Below are 21,768 nucleotides of genomic sequence, written 5' to 3'. Positions count from 1 at the left end.
CCGGCGATCTTGAGAAGGGCTGACCCGTCATCGGTGAGTATACAGGGAAACGAGAATATTGAAACGACGTGTGATGGAAACAACTCCATTTAAATAACATTAAATTTAATACGCGGCACCACAATATATATTGCTGATAATAGACTCCATTTAACTAGACTGACTATCCTTAATTGTGCTTTGCTGTATGTTGCTGTATATTTTTGGGAGTAGTATGTCATTAACCCGCGCCCTGGTGGGGGGGGGGGGGCTATTTTTTGCCCCCCCCTCCAGACTTTTCGATATATCTCCAGAACCGCTGCGCCGATCGCCACCAAACTTTCAGTACCCTCTCGGACATCAATTTTACACATCTTGACCAAAAATTTTTCCAAAGGCTATGATAGGTTGGCTGGAAATGACGTCAGAGTGACGTCATGTTCTGCCGTTTTCGACCAAAAAAAGGGTTTCGCGGGAAGAGCTGTCAGGCCTATAGCTTTGCAAATACAGAAAAACGATAAAGACATAAAAGATGTAAAATGGACAGGGCTACAAAACTGCTATCTCGGATTTTTGAAATTTTTGGATTTTGACCCCCAAAAATCAAAAAAATAGATTTTTTGAATATAATAACCGAAAAATCCAAAAAGTTTTTGGAGTTTCGCAAAAACCGGAATATATATATGATAGTCCTTACCGCCTTCTATCCACATACCAAATTTGAGATTGATACCTCATTTTTTGGCGAAGTTATAGCGAAAAAACTGTTCAAAATTGATGACGTCAAATTTTCAAACTCAATTTTTAGCAATTCTAGACCCCGTAGCGCAAAACAAAGACCACCATTAGACTCCCCGTGACGAGCTGCATCGAATCAATACCCATTTTATGCAAAACTATCAACTTTAAAATTTGACCTTTCTTGACCTGACCTTGACCTGACCTTCACCAGAAAGTGACCTAAGCCGTACCTGATAGTCTTATAACCAACACCATTGAGTTGGAAATGAAAAATTGGCCATAAAACATGCATCACACAACCTAAGTACCTAATGTTAGGTTCATGTGACCTGACCTCTGGACTCTGACCCTTGGTGACCTGACCTGTGACCTGACCTGGTATTGTCAGTGACCTCTTATAGCAACATATGTACTAGGCAACTGACGCCCTATCGCTGATTCTCGACAAAATGCGTTTTCTTCGGTGTTATAGCGCATTCCCTAGATGACCCGTGAACGGTGAAACATGTCATCTTTGACCTGACCTGTGACGTCATCGGTGACCCCGAGGTCAATGAAATTTGGTTTCCCTCGACAAATTTGACAGGCCTTTCGAACGCCGTTTGAATTTTGAGGATCCGTCAAGTAGTTTCGGAGATACGAGGGGGGGCAAAAAATAGCCCCCCCCCCCCACCAGCTCGCGTTATAAACAGACCCCACCAGGGCGCGGGTTAATGACATCCGTTGGTTTATTTTCCAGGGTTCCGGCAACTCTGCCGATGCGGGGGTCTCGGTCGCCGCAACCGTCGACCCCGGCGAGGGCAGTAGTGGGCCGCCGGCGATCTTGAGGAGGGCTGACCCGTCATCGGTGAGTATACAGGGAAAGGAGAATATTGAAACGACGTGTGATGGAAACAACTCCATTTAAATAATATTAAATTTAATACGCGGCACCACAATATATATTGCTGATAATAGACTCCATTTAACTAGACTGACTATCCTTAATTGTGTTTTGCTGTATGTTGCTGTATATTTTTGAGAGTAGTACATCATTAATGACATTCGTTGGTTTATTTTCCAGGGTCCCGGCAACTCTGCCGATGCGGGGGTCTCGGTCGCCGCCACCGTCGACCCCGGCGAGGGCAGTAGTGGGCCGCCGGCGATCTTGAGGAGGGCTGACCCGTCATCGGTGAGTATACAGGGAAAGGAGAATATTGAAACGACGTGTGATGGAAACAACTCCATTTAAATAACATTAAATTTAATACGTGGCACCACAAAATATATTGCTGATAATAGACTCCATTTAACTAGACTGACTATCCTTAATTGTGTTTTTCTGTATGTTGCTGTATATTTTTGGGAGAAGTACATCATTAATGACATTCGTTGGTTTATTTTCCAGGGTCCCGGCACCTCTGCCGATGCGGGGGTCTCGGTCGCCGCCACCGTCGACCCCGGCGAGGGCAGTAGTGGGCCGCCGGCGATCTTGAGGAGGGCTGACCCGTCATCGGTGAGTATACAGGGAAAGGAGAATATTGAAACGACGTGTGATGGAAACAACTCCATTTAAATAACATTAAATTTAATACGCGGCACCACAATATATATTGCTGATAATAGACTCCATTTAACTAGACTGACTATCCTTAATTGTGTTTTTCTGTATGTTGCTGTATATTTTTGGGAGTAGTATGTCATTAATGACATTCGTTGGTTTATTTTCCAGGGTTCCGGCAACTCTGCCGATGCGGGGGTCTCGGTCGCCGCCACCGTCGACCCCGGCGAGGGCAGCAGTGGGCCGCCGGCGATCTTGAGGAGGGCTGACCCGTCATCGGTGAGTATACAGGGAAAGGAGAATATTGAAACGACGTGTGATGGAAACAACTCCATTTAAATAACATTAAATTTAATACGTGGCACCACAATATATATTGCTGATAATAGACTCCATTTAACTAGACTGACTATCCTTAATTGTGTTTTTCTGTATGTTGCTGTATATTTTTGGGAGAAGTACATCATTAATGACATTCGTTGGTTTATTTTGCAGGGTCCCGGCACCTCTGCCGATGCGGGGGTCTCGGTCGCCGCCACCGTCGACCCCGGCGAGGGCAGCAGTGGGCCGCCGGCGATCTTGAGGAGGGCTGACCCGTCATCGGTGAGTATACAGGGAAAGGAGAATATTGAAACGACGTGTGATGGAAACAACTCCATTTAAATAACATTAAATTTAATACGCGGCACCACAATATATATTGCTGATAATAGACTCCATTTAACTAGACTGGCTATCCTTAATTGTGTTTTTCTGTATGTTGCTGTATATTTTTGAGAGTAGTACATCATTAATGACATTCGTTGGTTTATTTTGCAGGGTTCCGGCACCTCTGCCGATGCGGGGGTCTCGGTCGCCGCCACCGTCGACCCCGGCGAGGGCAGCAGTGGGCCGCCGGCGATCTTGAGGAGGGCTGACCCGTCATCGGTGAGTATACAGGGAAAGGAAAATATTAAAACGACGTGTGATGGAAACAACTCCATTTAAATAACATTAAATTTAATACGTGGCACCACAATATATATTGCTGATAATAGACTCCATTTAACTAGACTGACTATCCTTAATTGTGTTTTTCTGTATGTTGCTGTATGTTTTTGGGAGTAGTATATCATTAATGACATTCGTTGGTTTATTTTCCAGGGTCCCGGCACCTCTGCCGATGCGGGGGTCTCGGTCGCCGCCACCGTCGACCCCGGCGAGGGCAGCAGTGGGCCGCCGGCGATCTTGAGGAGGGCTGACCCGTCATCGGTGAGCATAAAGGGAAAGGAGAATATTAAAACGACGTGTGATGGAAACAACTCCATTTAAATAACATTAAATTTAATACGTGGCACCACAATATATATTGCTGATAAGACTCCATTTAACTAGACTGACTATCCTTAATTGTGTTTTGCTGAATGTTGCTGTATATTTTTGAGAGCAGTACATCATTAATGACATTCGTTGGTTTATTTTCCAGGGTTCCGGCAACTCTGCCGATGCGGGGGTCTCGGTCGCCGCCACCGTCGACCCCGGCGAGGGCAGCAGTGGGCCGCCGGCGATCTTGAGGAGGGCAGACCCGTCATCGGTGAGTATACAGGGAAAGAAGAATATTATTAACGATGTGTGATGGAAACAGCTCCATTTAAATAACATCAAATTTAATACGTGGCACCACAATATATGTTGCTGATAATAGACTCCATTTAACTAGACTGACTATCCTTAATTGTGTTTTGCTGTATATTGCTGTATATTTTTGGGAGTAGTACATCATTAATGACATCCGATGGTTTATTTTCCAGGGTCCCGGCACCTCTGCCGATGCGGGGGTCTCGGTCGCCGCCACCGTCGACCCCGGCGAGGGCAGCAGTGGGCCGCCGGCGATCTTGAGGAGGGCTGACCCGTCATCGGTGAGTATACAGGGAAAGGAGAATATTGAAACGACGTGTGATGGAAACAACTCCATTTAAATAACATTAAATTTAATACGTGGCACCACAAAATACATTGCTGATAATAGACTCCATTTAACTAGACTGACTATATCCTGAATTGTGTTTTGCTGTATGTTGCTGTATATTTTTGAGAGTAGTACATCATTAATGACATCCGATGGTTTATTTTGCAGGGTTCCGGCACCTCTGCCGATGCGGGGGTCTCGGTCGCCGCCACCGTCGACCCCGGCGAGGGCAGCAGTGGGCCGCCGGCGATCTTGAGGAGGGCTGACCCGTCATCGGTGAGTACACAGGGAAAGGAGAATATTATAACCATGTGTGATGGAAACCGATCCATTTAAATAATATCAAATTCAATATGTAACACCAAAAGGTAGACGTTTTGCAATGCATTTGCAATGCCAGCTTCCCACACAACAAGCCGAACGTATTATGGCGAATTTTCACATTAAACTCTTCAACACATGTACCACTGTGTATTGCTGTACACTGTGTAGTAGCCGTTTTCACGACGGGCTATACGGCGAGTGCAACTAATTTGACCAAATCTGCACCTTATCTCTTTTACAGCAAATATCTTTATTTTATGAATTTATTTCAGTGTTTTAATCGATGATGCTCTCTCATAATATGGCAAAGCAGGCATATAAGCAATTAGTGCAACCCTAGCTGATAGCTACTAAGAGACACACTAATCCTTAATTGACCAAATCTGCACCTAATCTGCACCAAATGTGCACCAAATGTGTACCAGATGGCCGTCGTAAAAAGACTATTAATGGGTGTAGTAGATTCATGACATCCATTTGTTTATTGTCCAGGGTCCTGGCACCTCTGCCGATGCGGGGGTCTCGGCCGCCAACATCGTTGACCCCGCCGTCGACCCCGGCGAGGGCACCAGTGGGCCGCCTGTGATTGCCGCATTAAGGACGAGGGCTGACCCCTCATCGGTGAGTACACAGGGAAAGGAGAATATTACAATGATGTTTGATGGAAACAGCAGTCCAGTTAAATAACATTACAATTTAATCAGTGACACCAAAAGATATGTTTTACCATACGTATGCTGTCAGATTCTTATTCAGACGAGTAGAACGTATTACGGCATAATTTACATTTGACTGCAATAAATCTGTTAACATGTTCATTCAATATTTATTCAATGCCGGTGCATTAGAATTTAGATTGCTGCTGGTAGGCTCCTTTTAAATAGACTGGCTATCCTTAATTGTGTTTTACTGTATATTTTTGGGAGTAGTACATCATTAATGACATCTGTTGCTGTATTTTCCAGGGTCCCGGCACCTCTGCCGCTGCGGGGGTGTCGGCCGCCGCCGCCGTCGACCCCGGCGAGGGCAGCAGTGGGCCGCCGGCGATCTTGAGGAGGGCTGACCCGTCATCGGTGAGTATACAGGGAAAGAAGAATATTATTAACGATGTGTGATGGAAACAGCTCCAGTTAACTAGCATTACAAATTTAATTCGTGTCACTAAATGCGGTACAGTTTGCATTCAGGAAGTAACATGCGGCGGACACGGCATTGCGGTACAGCTCGGGCATTTTACGGAAAAATCAAACCTTAAGTTCTGGACACATTGGCTAGCATTTTCATTTGATACCGATTACCGGTACATTAGAAGCGCAGCATTGAATACCTTCGAATAAAATCATGTTGTTAAGGCAAATCTTAACCCTCGCCGGCACAGGCCATTTTGAGCCCTTTGACGGCACAAGGGTACGACCCCCCTTGCGTTTGGCCCCTGATTGAGCTAGAGCTTCGCGGAAAAAACGAGCGTGTTGCCCGTCACGAGAGGAAGCCAATGAAACCCAATTTTAATGTCCTAGGTCATCGGTTGATCTTCCAGGCCAGGTCAATGACCCAAAAATCGGGAATATCGGGACCTGTTAGAAAGTCGTAAAGTGTGGCTGCTAAGAGGTTTTCCGGGGTGCTGATCACGAATATCGTGTTAGTTTTGATCACAGATGATGTCGTTAAGCGTTTAGGCCAGGTCGGGTCAGGTCAGGTCGGGTCAACCGGTAGGGGTCGTGACGGGTATTCGTAGTACCTGTCATCCGCCTCTGACAGCTTCGTAACATGTTGAGAAGGCACCAAAATTACTTCTTAAATGTTCAAATGGTTGCTAAATTCTAATTCAGCTCCACAAACTAGCCTAGAAACATGTAAAACTCGAAAAAGTGAACCGAGGTCAACAAAGGTCAATGACCTGACCTGACCTTCAGGTGACCTTGACACCCACCCTTATGCATGGGAGCAACATCAAATCACATGTTTGAACGTTTGAAACCACGAAAAGCTTGCAAACGCGCGGCTAATGCCAGCCGACATACGCCGAATCGCGATTCCGGCCAAACATGGTTTCGGAATAGTGGTCACAGGTCAAAGTTCATTTGGGACAGGGTCATGAAATTTTCAGGGTAGGTGTAAAATTGATCAATGCGAGGGTACTGAAAGTTTTGTCGCGATCGACCGCTTTTTACACGAGTTATTCGCGAACAACCTTAGGGGGGGGGGGGGTTGCATCAACTCCCTTGCATCAACCCCCCCCCCGCCCTGTGCCGGCGAGGGTTAATTAACGTGTAGGGGAGAGAGGTCATATTGCGCCACCTTAAGGATATCGGCCTATTGCGGCTAAAGTTGACCAGCTGTCATGCTTGATGATATCTCAAATTGTACCTCAGTTATTTTGGCATCAAATTACAACTCCTAATTTGTATCACACCCATAAAAATTAACAAGAGAAAAGTTTTCCGACACACCTGCAAAGGGCGCATTTACGGACTCGGGACTACCCCATCAAAAAGCGCCCATGCCTCTCATGTAAAAGCGCCCTATTAAAAACAACGGTTTGCCACCTAACTAAGTAGCCTATTTGAACGTGTCAGCCTATTAACCATTTATGCTGTGATGGCTAAGGTAATGGTAAGGTGAGCGCTCTAATAATCAAAGTGTTCAATGAAATGTGTCCCAACCACCATGGATGCTGTTTCTCTGGGTTGAAGAATAGGGCGCAAATAGGGTGGGCGCCATTACGAATGGAACACATTTTCATGAGCTTCAAATATGGCGAGGACAGCGAAGCCACGGTGGTGATAAACTTTCAAAACTACCATTAAACGAGCAATTAACAATGATTATTAGTTGAATCACTATTAAGATAAACCATGACACTAGCAAAGGTCGAAATAGGCTGTTTCGCGTAAGAAAATAGAGGAAATCACAAAAAATGGTCTGCGAGAAAGCTGAGACACCTCACCTGCCCCCGTGGACCGGAATAAGAGCGAGTTATTGGTGGTGAAGTAAATGCACACATTCGAGCATTCATTCGAATCGATTTTTGGACAGGAGGAAGGTGTGGCGCATTTAAGAACATGGCGCAATATGACCTCTCTCCCCTAAGTAAAAGTACGAAATGTTTGTTAGGTTTGTGTACAATTGCAATGCTCGAACTTTTCATACAAAAAGCAACGGCGTTGATTAATATTTGTCAAAGTTGGTTAGCAACATATGAAAAGAGCAATATCAGGTACCCTCTGCACCCATTTTTTTTTTCTTTAATAATCGAAAAAGGCGACAACCTTCTCCCCAACCCTTATCCAGTAATTAACATCACGCAGCCAAAGACGGATTTGGAATTTTGATTTTTACTTCATTGGTTCAGGGGGCGATGCTCCCAGTTTCAACCAAACAACAAAGTAACCCAGTGTATATATGTGATGACTTTAATTGCCGATTCTGTTCACATGAACAACCTTTTCGTTTTTCCTCTTTTCAGGACGGCACTCCATCCAGGAAGCGCCCCCGTGATTATTCTGGAGACGCTGCGAGGAAACGAGCTGCCCGAGCTTTGGAGACCGAGGGAGAGCGTCAGGAGCGCCTCCAAGAAAATGCTGCTCGCCAAGCTGCCGCCCGAGCTCGAGAGACTACTCCTGACCGCCAGCAACGGCTTGAGCAGCAGGCCGCCCGTCAAGCCTCCGCTCGGGACCGGGAGCCGACTCCGGAACGACAGCAACGGCTTGAGCAACATGCCGCCCATCAAGCCGCCGCTCGGGACCGGGAGCCGACTCCGGAACGCCAGCAGCGCCTGGCTGAAGACGCCGCCCGCCACGCTGCCGCCAGACAGCGGGAGGACCGCGCCGCGCTGCTGGCAGCGGACGCCGAGCGGCAGCGTCTTCAACGAGAAGAGCTGCGCCGACGCGCGCCGCACAAGCTGGCTCTGCACTACAGCCGCGAGGTCTACGTGGCACCACCTCGGCTGCAGCTGGGCCAGATGGACGTCATCTGTGCCCACTGCGGTGCGCTCCGCTGGCGGCAGGAGTCGCCCGGCGCCTGCTGCCACGCCGGCAAGGTGGCTCTGCCATTTCATCCGCCGCCTCCGCCAGCTCTGTGCCAGCTCCTGTCTCCCGACTCGCCATACCATCGGCACTTCACCCACAACATCAGGGCCTACAACCGCGCCTTCCAGCTGGCCAGCATGGGCTGCGAGCAGGTCCGTCAGCCGGGATGGAACCCGACCTTCACGGTCCACGGCAACGTCTGCCACCGGATCGGTAGCCTGCTCCCGGCTGAGGGCGACCAGCCTCAGTACATGCAGGTGTACTTTTACGACCAGGCGTTGGAGGCGCGGCGGAACGTCTTTGTCGACCTGGAGCCGGCCGTGCTGCAGCAGCTCCAGGAGATGTTACACGCCACCAACGTGTACGTCCTCGGCCTGCGCTCGGCGATGGAGCTGCTGCCGCCCGAGCAGAACGACATCAAGATCGTGTTTAGCGCTAGGCGGCGGCCGGCCAACGAACACGAGCGGCGCTTCAATCTGCCCGAGACCGGCGAGGTCGCGCTCTTGCTGCCCGAGGAACCGCACGGGCAGCGGGATATCGTCCTGCACCGTCGCGACGGCCACCTGGAGCGGATCAGCGAAAACCACCGCAGCTACGATCCGCTCCACTACGTGCTGCTCCATCCGCACGGCACCGACGGCTGGTCCCTGGAGATGAAGCGCCAGCTCGGCGTCACGGCCGGGCAGTACTACGCCTTCCACCTGCGGTACCGGCCCGGCCACTTCAACCTCATCTCCAGGGGCTACATGCTCTTCCAGCAGCTGTTGGTCGACGCCTTCGCCAAGGTGGAGTCGGACCGGCTCTGCTATCTGCGCCACAACCAGGACGCTCTCCGGGCCGACACAGTGCGCGGCCTGACGGACGCCATCCACGCCGGCGACGTCCAGGGAGCCGCCGTCGGACGTATCGTGCTGCCGGCGTCGTTCACCGGCGGCAAACGCTACATGGTGGAAAAGTTGAACGACGCGCTGGCGTACGTGCGCGAGTTCGGCGGCGGCGACCTGTTCATCACCGCCACCTGCAACCCGCTCTGGCCGGAAATAACAGAGACCCTCCACCGTCTCTACCCTGGGCAGCGGTCTCCAGACCACCCGGAGATCGTCTCCCAGGTGTTCCGCCAGAAGATCCGCGGCCTCATCCATCTGCTGCAGCAGGGGGCAGTGTTTGGACACGTCCGAGCCTACGTGTGCGCCATCGAGTGGCAGAAGCGCGGCCTGCCACACGCGCACATTATTCTCTGGCTCGACCCCGAAGATAAGCCGCGGCCGGACACAATCGACCAGTTCGTGTCGGCCGAGATCCCCGACCCGGTGACGGAGCCAGAGCTGCACGCCACCGTGACCACCAAGATGGTGCACGGCCCGTGCGGCGCCCACCGGCCGGCAGCCTCCTGCATGACGGACGGCGTGTGCAGCAAACGGTACCCCAAGTCGTTCGCCGCTGTCACCGCGGTGACCGACAATGGGTACCCCCAGTACCGCCGCCGGAGCCCAGCGGACGGTGGACGCACCGTCGTGCTCGACAGGCAGGGCCGCCAGGTTGTCATTGACAACCGCTGGGTCGTCCCCTATAACCCCCTCCTCAGCCGCGCCCTGGACTGCCACGTGAATGCCGAAATAATAACTCACGCCTTCACGTGCATAAAATATGTGATCAAATATGTCACTAAGGGCGCCGATCAGGTGATGTTCAGGGTTGCGGATGGGGAGGAAGTGGTGGACGAGATCGCCACCTACCAGCAAAGTCGCTACCTCAGCGCCATGGAGGCGGCCTGGCGTCTGCTGGCCTACCCGGTCCACGACCACGCGCCGACGGTGGAGCAGCTGCCGGTGCATCTGGGCGGCGAGGACCAGCCGCTGCGCTTCGCCGCCGGCGACAGGCTGGACGAGGTGGTGCAGCGCGGGGCGGACACCAAGCTAACCAGCTTCTTCAAGCTCTGTGCTGAAGATGAGTTCGCGGCCACTCTGCTGTACCACCAGGTGCCGCGTTACTTCACCTGGCAGCAGCCGACGCGCAGCTGGCGGCGGCGGCGACGAGGTGCACCTCACCCAGAGGCAGCCGGCATCTTTGTCGCTCAGGCCATTGGTCGTGTGTTCAGCGTGAGCCCGCGCGCTGGAGAGGCCTTCTTCATGCGCGTGCTGCTTCACCAGGTGCCTGGGCCACGGTCCTACGCGGATCTACGGACAGTGGACGGCCGCCTTTGCGCCACCTTTCAGGAGGCCTGCTCGGCGCTGGGCCTGCTGGAAGACGGCCAGCACTGGCACCGGGCCATGGCGGAGGCGGCCGTCATCTGCTTCCCCCGGCAGCTGCGGCGCCTGTTCGCCCTCATCGCCATCGAGGGCCGCGCCACCTGCGACCTGCGGCTGCTGTGGCGCACCTACCGGGCGGCCATGTCTGAGGACGTGCGACGGCGGCTTCAGAGACATGGACGGCGGATGGACGGCGGCGGCGACGGCGGCGACGACGGTGAGGACGGCGACGACGGCGAGGACGGAGACGGCCTAAATGACCCCGTCTACACCGAAGCGCTCCGTCTGATCGGAGGACATGTCCTCCGCATCAGTGGCCACACGCTGGCGACCGTCGGCCTGCCGCAGCCACCGGAGGCACCGGCTGAGGAGCCGCCGGAGGACGAGGCCGCACCGGACCAGCCAGACCCGGCCGCACGGCACCGGGAGCTGGTGGCCGAGCACGTGCCGCTGCTGACCCCCGACCAGCGCGCCGTGTTCGAGGAGGTCGGCCGACGACTGGCCACCGGCGAGGGAGGACTCATGTTTCTCCAGGCGCCAGGAGGTAAGTTCCACAGGCCACAGCGGAAAGAAACTACCGCTTTCATTGGTGAAACAGTTAACTGCTGGACAACGTACTTACATTGAAACATTCACTTTAAGCCGTATGAATGAAATATGGTTTCACTTAAATCCCAGTCGCTGCATTTTGATCGTTAGTTACATTTTGCACCATTCAAAACACTACCCATGCAGATTAATTCATTGTTCCACCAGTGCCGAAAGCATATTGCCGCTTTACGTTTTCGCCGTGTTCCGCCATACACGTGTGCATTGCGGAAAAGTCTACCCACACATTTCATTCTTCAGACGTCAGCCGTCGGATACTCATTTGCAGCTAACAGCGTTTCCAAGGAGAACAATAAAATGTGAAGATAATTTTCATCCTGCAGTGTTTTATTTCAATGTCAAACAAACGTAATGCTTGGTGCTCACTGCAAAATTTAAGGTGGTAGTTGGTAGAAGTGCAGTCTAATGTGAACAGATTCATTAGTAAATCGTCCTGAGATTTATTTTTGGTGTGCCTCTTACCAAAAATAAATATCAGGACAGCTAATGTCATACAGTTCAAGTAGACAATCGAATTCAAAAGTAATTATACACACTGATATAAGGCTACCCGAACGCCTTGATAGAACGCATGAATCTGCACCAACGTGACGGCCCGAAAACTGCGTACGTCCTGCTAATCAATGCTGGAAAATTTCATGGCGTTAATTTAGTGCTCTCCCCTTCCTCAAATAGCGTGTAGGAATGTCAACACCGATTTATTCATAAGCGTTTGATGTAAGAACGGGGATATAAAAATACAAAGAAAAACAAATGATGGTTCCGGTTCGTGGTGTGTCCTGTGCTGACTGTCGTCAAGCAAAAAGGTGGAGACCATTCTCTTACACTGCCCTATATCGCATTTTGATTTTCGTACACAACTTTGCAACTTCCTTTAAAGCATCGCTATCTGTCCTTTGCTGAAAGCACTATTCCACAGTATAGCCTTATTGCTTGATCCGCAGGGTGCGGGAAAACCTTCCTGGAGAACACCCTCCTGGCCACCGTCAGAGCCGAGGGTGGCGAGGCCATTGCCGTCGCTACCACAGGCATCGCCGCCAGCCTCCTGGACGGCGGCACCACCGCCCACTCCCGGTTCAAGATCCCCGTCTCACTGACTCCCACATCCACCTGCGACATCCGCAAGAGGACGGAGGCAGCCGACAGCATCCAGCGCTGCCGCCTCCTGGTGTGGGACGAGGCTGCCATGTCCCACCGCTGGGCAGTGGAGGCGGTCGACCGGACCCTCCGGGACATTCGGGGGTGCGACCGGCCGTTTGGGGGGCTGCTCACGCTCTTTGCCGGTGACTGGCACCAGATTTTGCCGGTGGTGCGCGGCGCTGCCCGCCACCAGGTAGTGGCCGCCTCTCTGAAGGCGTCGCCCCTCTGGCGAGAGGTGGTGTGTGTGGAGCTGCACACCAACATGCGGGTGCAGCTCCAGGGCGACGCGGGGGCGGGCCAGTACGCCCAGTTCCTGGCCGAGCTTGGCTCGGGTCGGCTCCCTCTGTGTCCAGGCACACCCGACACTGTACAGCTCCCGCCAGCCGTCCTGAGTCCGGCTCGGACTCTGGACGAGCTGATAGACCGGATATACCCCGATCTGGCCCAAAATTTGCCCAACTTGGGCTGGCTCGAAGAGCGCGCCATTTTGACCGTCCTAAATTCCGACGCAAAGAAGGTCAACGACCTGGTCATCGCGCGTATGCCTGGACCAGAGATGGAGTACACAAGCGTGGACTCCATGGCCGACCCTGACGCGGTGCCGCTGGCAACCGAGGTGCTAAACAACATCGAACTTTCTGGAATGCCGGCCCACAAAATTCGTCTGAAGACCGGCGCTCCGGTCATTTTGATCAGGAATTTGGATGCACCTCGGGCTGTCAACGGCACCCTCTGTGTCGTAAAGACGCTGATGCACAACGTGTTGGAGCTGACGGTGCTCACCGGACCGGACCGCGGCAACAGTATTTTTGTTCCGCGACTCCCACTCGAGTCTTCGGCTGACTCTGGCTTGGGATTTTCATTCCGGAGGCTACAGTTCCCCGTGAGCGTGGCCTTCGGGATGACGATCAACCGTAGCCAGGGCCAGACGAAGAAGCGTGTGGGAGTCTGCCTAAAGAACCCCGTGTTCTCTCACGGACAGCTCTATGTCGCAATGTCCCGAGTGGGTAGCATTGGCGGCATAGAGCTGTTCGGCGGGCCAACGACCCGCAACGTAGTCTACCCCGAGGTCCTACGTTAGAGGGGCACTGCCCGCCAGAGTCTGCCGCCGGTGAGCACCGTCTGCTCGACCTTTTTATATCTTCTTTATTGGATGTTTCTTATATTTGTATGATAAGTGATGTTTTATAGCTTTGATATTCACATTTGTTGTAAAAGTACAGAAAATTGTCGGTATTTATTCATCTGTCCTCCAAAGGTGTGTGTCATAGCCGCCAATGGTGTATGTACGCTGAGCTATAACATTTGCATGCACGTATTGCTATGAAATGCACGTGTATCTTAGCCGTACTTAGACAGGCTGCACAGCTGCATGTAAATAGTGTGGAAGGTGAGTGCATAAACATAATGCCGAAGTGGACACGCACATATATGGAGTTTCACGTTATCTACATCTCTTTATTCTGGAGGTTTGCGGTTTGACGATGGGCGTGAGGGAACAGGAACAGCAAATTCTGGAACTCGACAGGTGAGGAAATGAACGCGATCCACGACACATAGGATCTATGAGGACAAACAAAAGGGGCCCATCATGGAAAATTTCACATCGGAACACGGAAATAGACATAGCGAAATGTACAGCGAAAAAGGGGGGCTGAGAAAAACGTAAAATACGAGATGATGGTTGAGGGGGAAACCGCCTATTAATAAATACTGAGCCAGGAACATCTGATACATGGACAATTGTGAATGACATGACAATAGGTCCTTGGTCATAGATTAATCTTGATATGTCTGTGAGTCTTAACATCGGCATAATGCTACATCAGCGCCTGAACCCAATTTTTGCCAGAGACGTGGTTTGGGGAGAGCGTAACAATAACCATCCATTGAAAATCGTATAAGACTTGACATCGATAACAAACTGAGAGCAAGTTCCACCGTAATGGTATTGTGAGTAATTACGGTGGCGGTACACACTCAGGTCACTATGTATCCGATGTGTACGGTGTGGGCCGTGATAAATGGTACCACTACGACGCCCAGCTGCGTCGAAGAGACAGACGTTCTTGGTGAAGAGCGCCAGCGTAATGGCTACCTATATTTCTTTTATCTTCACGAGAGCATATGCAGAAAGATTATCCGAGTATAGCGTTCTGGTGGGTCTCTGTAGCCGCCAAGGGAGCATGCTGCGTCACCGCTGCGGTGATCGGCGGCTGAACGCTTGAATGTCCTTGACCATGTCTGTGTCTATGCATGTATGTTTCTGTGTAAAACGGTCACGTCGGGAAATCGAAATAGAATTGGTAAAATGCAAAGAAAAGTATCAAAGCGTTCTTGCACCGCCCTTCTCTGTAAAGTTCTTCTTCAATGACATTTGCAATTATTCATTTGGGCCCCGCTTAAAACTTCTTAATTATCAAATAAATATAAGGCCTCGCCCAGTGAGGGACTGACCGGGCACAGGCAGAGGTAGACCCTGCGATCTGGCTTGACATAGTACATATAACACCTGTGACATGGCACGAACCGATGTGACGGTGGCCTGACCCCATATAACTCATTTGATATGACATGCTCCAGCGTGGCCAAAGGTAACCCCTGTGATTACCGACTTTCAGTGACCACTGTGAACTGGCACAACTCAGCGCGACCTGACATAATCCAACGGACCTAACTTGACCCATATACTGACCTTATGCCATATTAATAGCAAGTGGCCATAAATTCACATTTTCGAGTACATCTTTGCTTATAGATGTCACACTGACGTGAAACATCCACTACTCGAACTGGCCAATTATGCGCAAACCATATCCTCGCGACGCAAAGCAAGCGACAAAGTCGCTTGTCTATATTACTATTTGAGGAAGGCGTAGTTTCTGTCTATTACGAAGGTCGCGACATGGTGCTACGTAGCGCGGGTTACAGATCACACCGTTGCACCTACCGCGCTGAAATTTGCGCAAGTTTTAGAACAAGGATGGACAACGTGCCTTTGAGCGGTCTCGGCTCGATCGGATCGATAGCGAGCGCGTGGCGCGTGCCCAAAAAGTGCAAATTCGCGTCATAGACTTTACATGTATAAATCGGCTGGCAAAAACGGGCGAAAATGGCTAAATTTGCCCGACACGGGTCCGTTCCCCGTGCAATATCTCGGTAGCCGTGCGCCCGATCGGCACGGGGAAAACAGCATCGTGTAGAGAATCGAACGGGCAATCGAATAGTGTGCGGTGCAGGGGTGGCACGCGCCACGTGCAAGTGTGAGGGCAATTTCATTTCAAAAAGTGCCATTTTAAACGGATTTTGGATTTTATTTTATTTTCCCGTGACCATCAGACTGAGAGAGTTGAAACAACGTCAATTGCCAAGAGAAATGTACCGCCTCTCATGGAAAAATTGTGGACAGCTAATTGATCAAAAACAATGTGGAAAAATCGCTGAATTAAAATGGTATTTGTCCATAATGTGCCACTAAAAAGATACACGGGATTTGCTGCTTAACCTGATACGCTTGACAATTGAAAATGCTATCATTAGAAAGAGCATTCAATTCTCTCCAAGATCCAATCATCACGTTTGCATGACAAGCAACAGTATTCTTAAAAATATAAATGTTTTAAACCTCTGCAAAACGATTTTTAGCGAAAATTATCTACGCCTTTCATTTGTCTTAAAACTACGCACCTCAATTATAAAGCACATTTGACAGATTTTGAAGTAAAAAGCATGCTTATCAGACACGGGCACCTCGATGCGATGGATATTCTTTCCAAACCAAATCATTTAGCCATCAAAAAGCAATCGACCGAAATGGATAGATAACCAAACCGACACAAGAACAACCAAACATCCGTCAATCGAAAATACCCCTTTTTGCGTTGCGGAGCACGCGGGTCACCCTAGTCCTCACTATTCACTAATGTAAAAGAGGCTGTGAATTTGGTAAAAAGTTGGTATTTCCCTCATATTCGCAAGTTGGTTCGGTTTCGGTATTTCCACGTGGTTTTGGTTGGTATTTTGTGTGGTATTGGTATTACGATTTTCTGTAGCTGACATCACTAGTTTATACCTATTAACTATTTATGCCGACGTAAAGAAAAAGTAAATGCATTCCATTGACCATTTTCATCGTTTATCGGAATTTATTCGTTAGATACCTCACTTGATTCATCCATAGTATCCATAGTTTGTCATTTCTTGTTTATTGACGGGTAACAATATGCGATGGCCATTAAAAGAGCCGTTGATGTATAAAGCTGGTAAATTATTTTCATACCCGTACCCAATTTACATGGACGAGCTCATCCACCGTTTCAGGTTACAATGACGTGTCGTGGCACAACCCCGACATCCTGTCCCCGACGCTGGAGGCTCTGGCGAGAGAGGGTGTCATTCTGGAGCAGAACTACGCCCAGCCGCTCTGCACTCCCTCCAGAAGCGCGCTGCTCTCCGGCAGATATCCCTTTCACGTTGGTAGACAGGTCAGTTGGCAAATATGTCAGCATTCTATTCACATGACATGAAGATAAGGAAGGACGTGGAGGTATGAGACGAAACGACGTGCTGAGGCAACTTCCAATCGATAACAGCATTCCAATTAGATAACAGCAGTTGTTACGCGGCCTACAGCCAAGAATTTACAGCACACCGTAAACAGTAGCGCTTGAGAATAGGTACCAAGATAATAAAGTGATATCAGGCGGCTATGACACTACCCATATATCTTACTTATTCCTATTGTTAATGCGGAAAACACAATTGATAACATATATGGTGTTTTGAACCATTGAACACAAATCTTCGATTTGGATAAGGTACTATATTCAAACACAACGGCGGCGTGGCATTGTTGACCGATGGCAAAAAAATCTCCCAGAACCCAGGCATGAGTGGCTGCATCATCGTTTCCCCCTGTTTTATTCTCGCACAGGGTGGCGCCCTGGATCCCTACATGCCGACGGGTCTGACCATCAACGTCACCCTGCTGCCGGAACGGCTGAGGTCAGCCGGCTACAGCACACACATGGTCGGCAAGTGGCACCTGGGCAACTGCGCACACGAATACTTGCCGCCGAGCCGCGGCTTCGACACCTTCCTGGGCTACTGGTGCGGCATGATAGACTACTACACACACAGGAGGAGCGGCTCACTCGACTTCTTTGACGGCGAGCGGCCGCTGTTTGAGCTGGACGGTATCTACTCGGCGTCTGCTTTCACCGACCGCGCAGAGAGCATCATCAAAGAACACAATGCCAGCCGGCCGCTGTTTCTCTATCTGCCCTACCAGAACGTGCACACACCATTGGAGGTTAGTCGATAATTCGAGATTGTTTGGCTTTCTCGTGAAACATTCACAAAATATAAAAGATCGCTTGGTATTGTATCGACCCTCTATGAATGCTGATGGTACACAAGCGTGTTGTATGCATCGTCACACATTTTGCACGGTATGGGTTTGCCGTGACTATGAAGCTGTTGGGCCTTATACGACCTCCGGTGTTGCAGGCGCCTGCCGAGTACGAGGAGCTGTACCCGGCCACGATGAACGCCGACCGGCGCACCTACAGCGCCATGGTGACCGCCCTGGACGACTCGGTCGGACGAGTGGTGCAGGCCCTCAAGGATGCTGACCTCTACAGCAACTCGGTGATTCTGTTCGTGAGTGATAACGGAGGACAAGTGCATAGTCACCTTCACAGTCAAAATCTGTACGACGAAGACAGTCGAGACGGCTACGGAGGCAACAACTTTCCTCTGCGAGGGGAGAAAACAACCCTTTGGGAGGGCGGCACCCGCACGCCGGCCTTCATCCACTCCCCGCTGCTGGAGCGGGCCGGCTACGTCAGCCACGAGCTGATCCACATCACCGACTGGATGCCGACGCTGCTGCGGCTGGCCGAAGCCAGCGCCGACGGAGACCCTCTGGACGGCTTCGACCAGTGGCCCATGCTGAGCGCCGGCCAGCCCAGCGCGCGCACAGAGATGGTCTATAACATCGACGAGAAGCTGCCGAACGCGGCACTGCGCATCGGCGACATGAAGCTGCTCTGGGGAGACAACTCCGGCTCCAGCGACTGGTACCCGGTGCTGGAGGCCCTGCCGGACTCCTCCGATCGCGCTCCGGCCAGCGCGTGGCGATCGGTCCGCTCGAGTCTCGGCAGTCTCGGCGAGTACCCGGTCTACCTGTTCAACGTGACGGCCGACCCGACCGAGCGCCTGGACCTGTCGTCGCTGATGCCGGAGACGGTGCAGGCGATGCTGGAGCGTCTGCTGGAGCTGTCGAAGGAGCTAGTGCCGGCCGACGTGCCTGACCCCGACCCGCGTGGTGACCCGGTGGACGGGGTCTGGACCACCGGCTGGTGTGAGCCCTACTGAGTAAATACTTGAAGGTTTTCATCACGCAGGACGAGTGCTAAATACAGGAGTCAGGAACCAAACAGAATCATCGGACTATGTGCTTACGATGACAGCTGACAACTAGATGTGTGTTCCTGACGAAAAGTTCCAAGCTTCTTCATTGTCGGCTCCCTTTTTACCGAAAATAGATCTGCTAATCCAGTTTCATAAGCCTTTGGCATTCATTATAAGACGCAGCTCTTAGCTGGATTTGTCATTCCTTGTCGTGTTATATAGGTATTCTTTTCCAGCAAGATGTTATAACATTTTACACACATACAAAACTAGGTTATACATATGTGCTGCCGTCCATGCAGTGCTTCTAAATATCAGTCATTCTCCGTAACCGTGTCACTGTAGTATTACCTCAGTTGTCTATCACATAAGCGAAAAGGTGAGATATCCCATCTTGACTCCTTAGCTCTTCGCATGCATAAATTCATCCTGAAAAGTGGAATGCTGTATGCAATTCACATAGCTTCTTTGATCACCTACTAATCGAGACCCTTGTAATTTCCAACTGAACCAACGGGTCCCTAAGTGAGACGCCGCTAATGATTCCAGTTCCGTCACCATACAGGGTTTTCGCCGTTACATTCCTGGTTGTTTTCGGCCGTTCGGAGCGGCGGTATCACCCGAGAAGGCGAAGGAGGCGGTGCCCGGTCGGTCCGGGGCTGTCCCCTGGAAGGGCCCGAGTGGTTGCGGCTTCCGAAGTTGTGTGGAAGCTGGTTAAAAAGGATAATGGGAATAGGATAAGCCGTTTGTCGTTTCTGTCTTAACCCTATTAGTGGCAGGGGGGTTGTTTTTATCCACCCCTCAGGTTTTTCGGGAATATCTCCGAAACCGCTGAAGCTACGATGCTGAAATTTTCTGACTTTTCCTAAGACTAAATTGGGCACATTCCCTGAAAATTTCAAGTTCATAACTTTACCAGGGGCGGCTCCAGAGCACTGGGAATTGGGGGGTCCTATTCGTGAAGCGAGTCATTTGGGCGAAGATCACGATGCTGCACCAGTTTTACGAACAGTGAATGAAAGGTATCATGTGATAACATATACAAAGTTATTGTGCATCCTCTTTTGACACGTTTTTGCTATAATAGGCGGATCCAGGCGTCCAAAAAGGGGGGTTATTTTTTACCTCCCAACATAGGTGCCCTGACACCGCCTATGCATGACCAATACAATTTTAGTCGTTCTCTCATAAGAAAATTGTAACAAAACAAGACCATTGCCACCCTTTTTAGAAACAGTACCAACAAAAACCTTATTTACTATACTTTTTGTGTACCCCCAATCTCAATGATCTGTATCCGCCTATGATTTTTGCAAATGCATATTTTTAGGATCCATGTGAATTCCTGGTTCATTCTCTATCGATCGGCAAAAGTTGCGTTAAGATTGGATCAGAAACCTGGCCGTGATAAACAGTCTAAAATGTATCTGCAATTTGCCCGTTTTTACCCCCCTCTACCCCCCTATTGATATTTTTAATTTATTTTTTTTTTAGAAATGTAGATCTCGTTGAGCCAAATCGAATGCCGTTTGAATTTTGAAAATCGGCCGGTTAGATCTCGAGATATCAAGGGGGGGTCGTAAACAGCCCCCCCCCCTGCCACTAATATGGGGTAGCCAGGAGCCTGCCACTAATAGGGTTAAACGTAACTGGAGATTATTGGAAGCGATAAAGCCAAGAAGGACAATAACAAAGGTCGACTAAGTGTAGAAATGTCTTGCTTCGGGTGTGTTCTCCTAGGATAAGGGAAATTCGACAGCTCCAGGGTCAAATTTATGTAGCCGTGTCAACGAGCTGGCCGAGTTGATGACAGTGCAATCAACTCAACAGCTTTTTGTGACCCCCGCGAATTTACCTGGCCCACCCGAGTCGCGTCTCGCTGTGCGCTGGCCTGCGCGGCCCGGCCAGTTCCGCCCCCGCCCCCGCCGCCGAGCCCGACCTCTCCTACCCAGCCGGAGAGGCCCGGCGAGCGGTGGGCGGACGCTCAAGCCCAGTAGTCAATTACGGCGCAGTGGCGACAATAGCGGCGCAGCACAGTCACAATGGCGCGCCGCCCTCGTCGCCGCCGCTGCCAGGCATTTATCTTGGCGAAGCACGATAAAACAGCGCCAATCTATTATTGCCGTCGGAGAGGTCGTAAAGCGCGGAGCGGCCGGGGCGCGCGCCCTGTGATCTGCGCCTCGTAATGGGTCACGGGCTTCGTGTTTGATTTGGCGGCCGGTCGTTTACTGCCGGCGCGGTTCTGAGGAGCCATCAGCGCACGCTGGCTGACGGCGCCTGCAACAGGCCACCACTCTCTCACGTGCAAATTAGGTGCTCGACACAGCGGACCTGACCCCCGGCGGACCGGTGCATGGCGTATAGAGGATAGGCGAGGACTGAGAACGGAATGGGACACATGGTGTTTGAACTTTGGTTTCACATATCATATAACTTGTCGTATATAGTCCTGCACATGTCTTATGGATTGAAACGGTGGGCCCTCCTGAGCATTCTAGTGAAGTCAAAACCAGCCATCCCATTACAATACTTCTTACATCACGGAAGATAGGTAATTAATCGTTCGGGCTCCTTTCGCCGCTATTTCGGCCGCCAAACTCGAACAACTTCCTGTCGCACTCATATCCCATCTGTATAGTATCCCTACCTTATAGATACCGTCCGGGGTGGCCGCACCCTGCCGTGCCCCTCCCCACCCCGTGTAGCCGTACCGTGCCCGTGCCTCCCCGTGTGGCCGTGCCGTACCCTGCCCCTGCCCCTCCCACCCCGTGTGTCCGTACCGTGCCCGTGCCTCCC

General features: G+C 50.9%; 1 protein-coding gene across 1 annotated transcript in view; it reads left to right on the top strand.

The window, feature by feature from the left end:
• LOC122367373 (arylsulfatase J-like) overlaps positions 1-19,120 on the top strand; it is a 49,942-nt gene extending 30,822 nt beyond the window's left edge. The window contains exons 2-4 of the mRNA XM_043340399.1: positions 16,879-17,042; positions 17,492-17,869; positions 18,067-19,120. Coding sequence (XP_043196334.1) covers positions 16,879-17,042; positions 17,492-17,869; positions 18,067-18,936 — 1,412 coding nt within the window. The 3' untranslated portion in view covers positions 18,937-19,120. The remainder of the gene's footprint in view (positions 1-16,878; positions 17,043-17,491; positions 17,870-18,066) is intronic.
• The last annotated feature ends 2,648 nt before the right edge of the window (positions 19,121-21,768 follow it).

Source organism: Amphibalanus amphitrite, unplaced genomic scaffold (genome assembly GCF_019059575.1).
Source record: "Amphibalanus amphitrite isolate SeventyFive unplaced genomic scaffold, NRLGWU_Aamphi_draft 000865F_arrow, whole genome shotgun sequence".
Taxonomy (NCBI): domain Eukaryota; kingdom Metazoa; phylum Arthropoda; class Thecostraca; order Balanomorpha; family Balanidae; genus Amphibalanus; species Amphibalanus amphitrite.
This window is presented reverse-complemented; position numbering and strand designations above follow the sequence as displayed.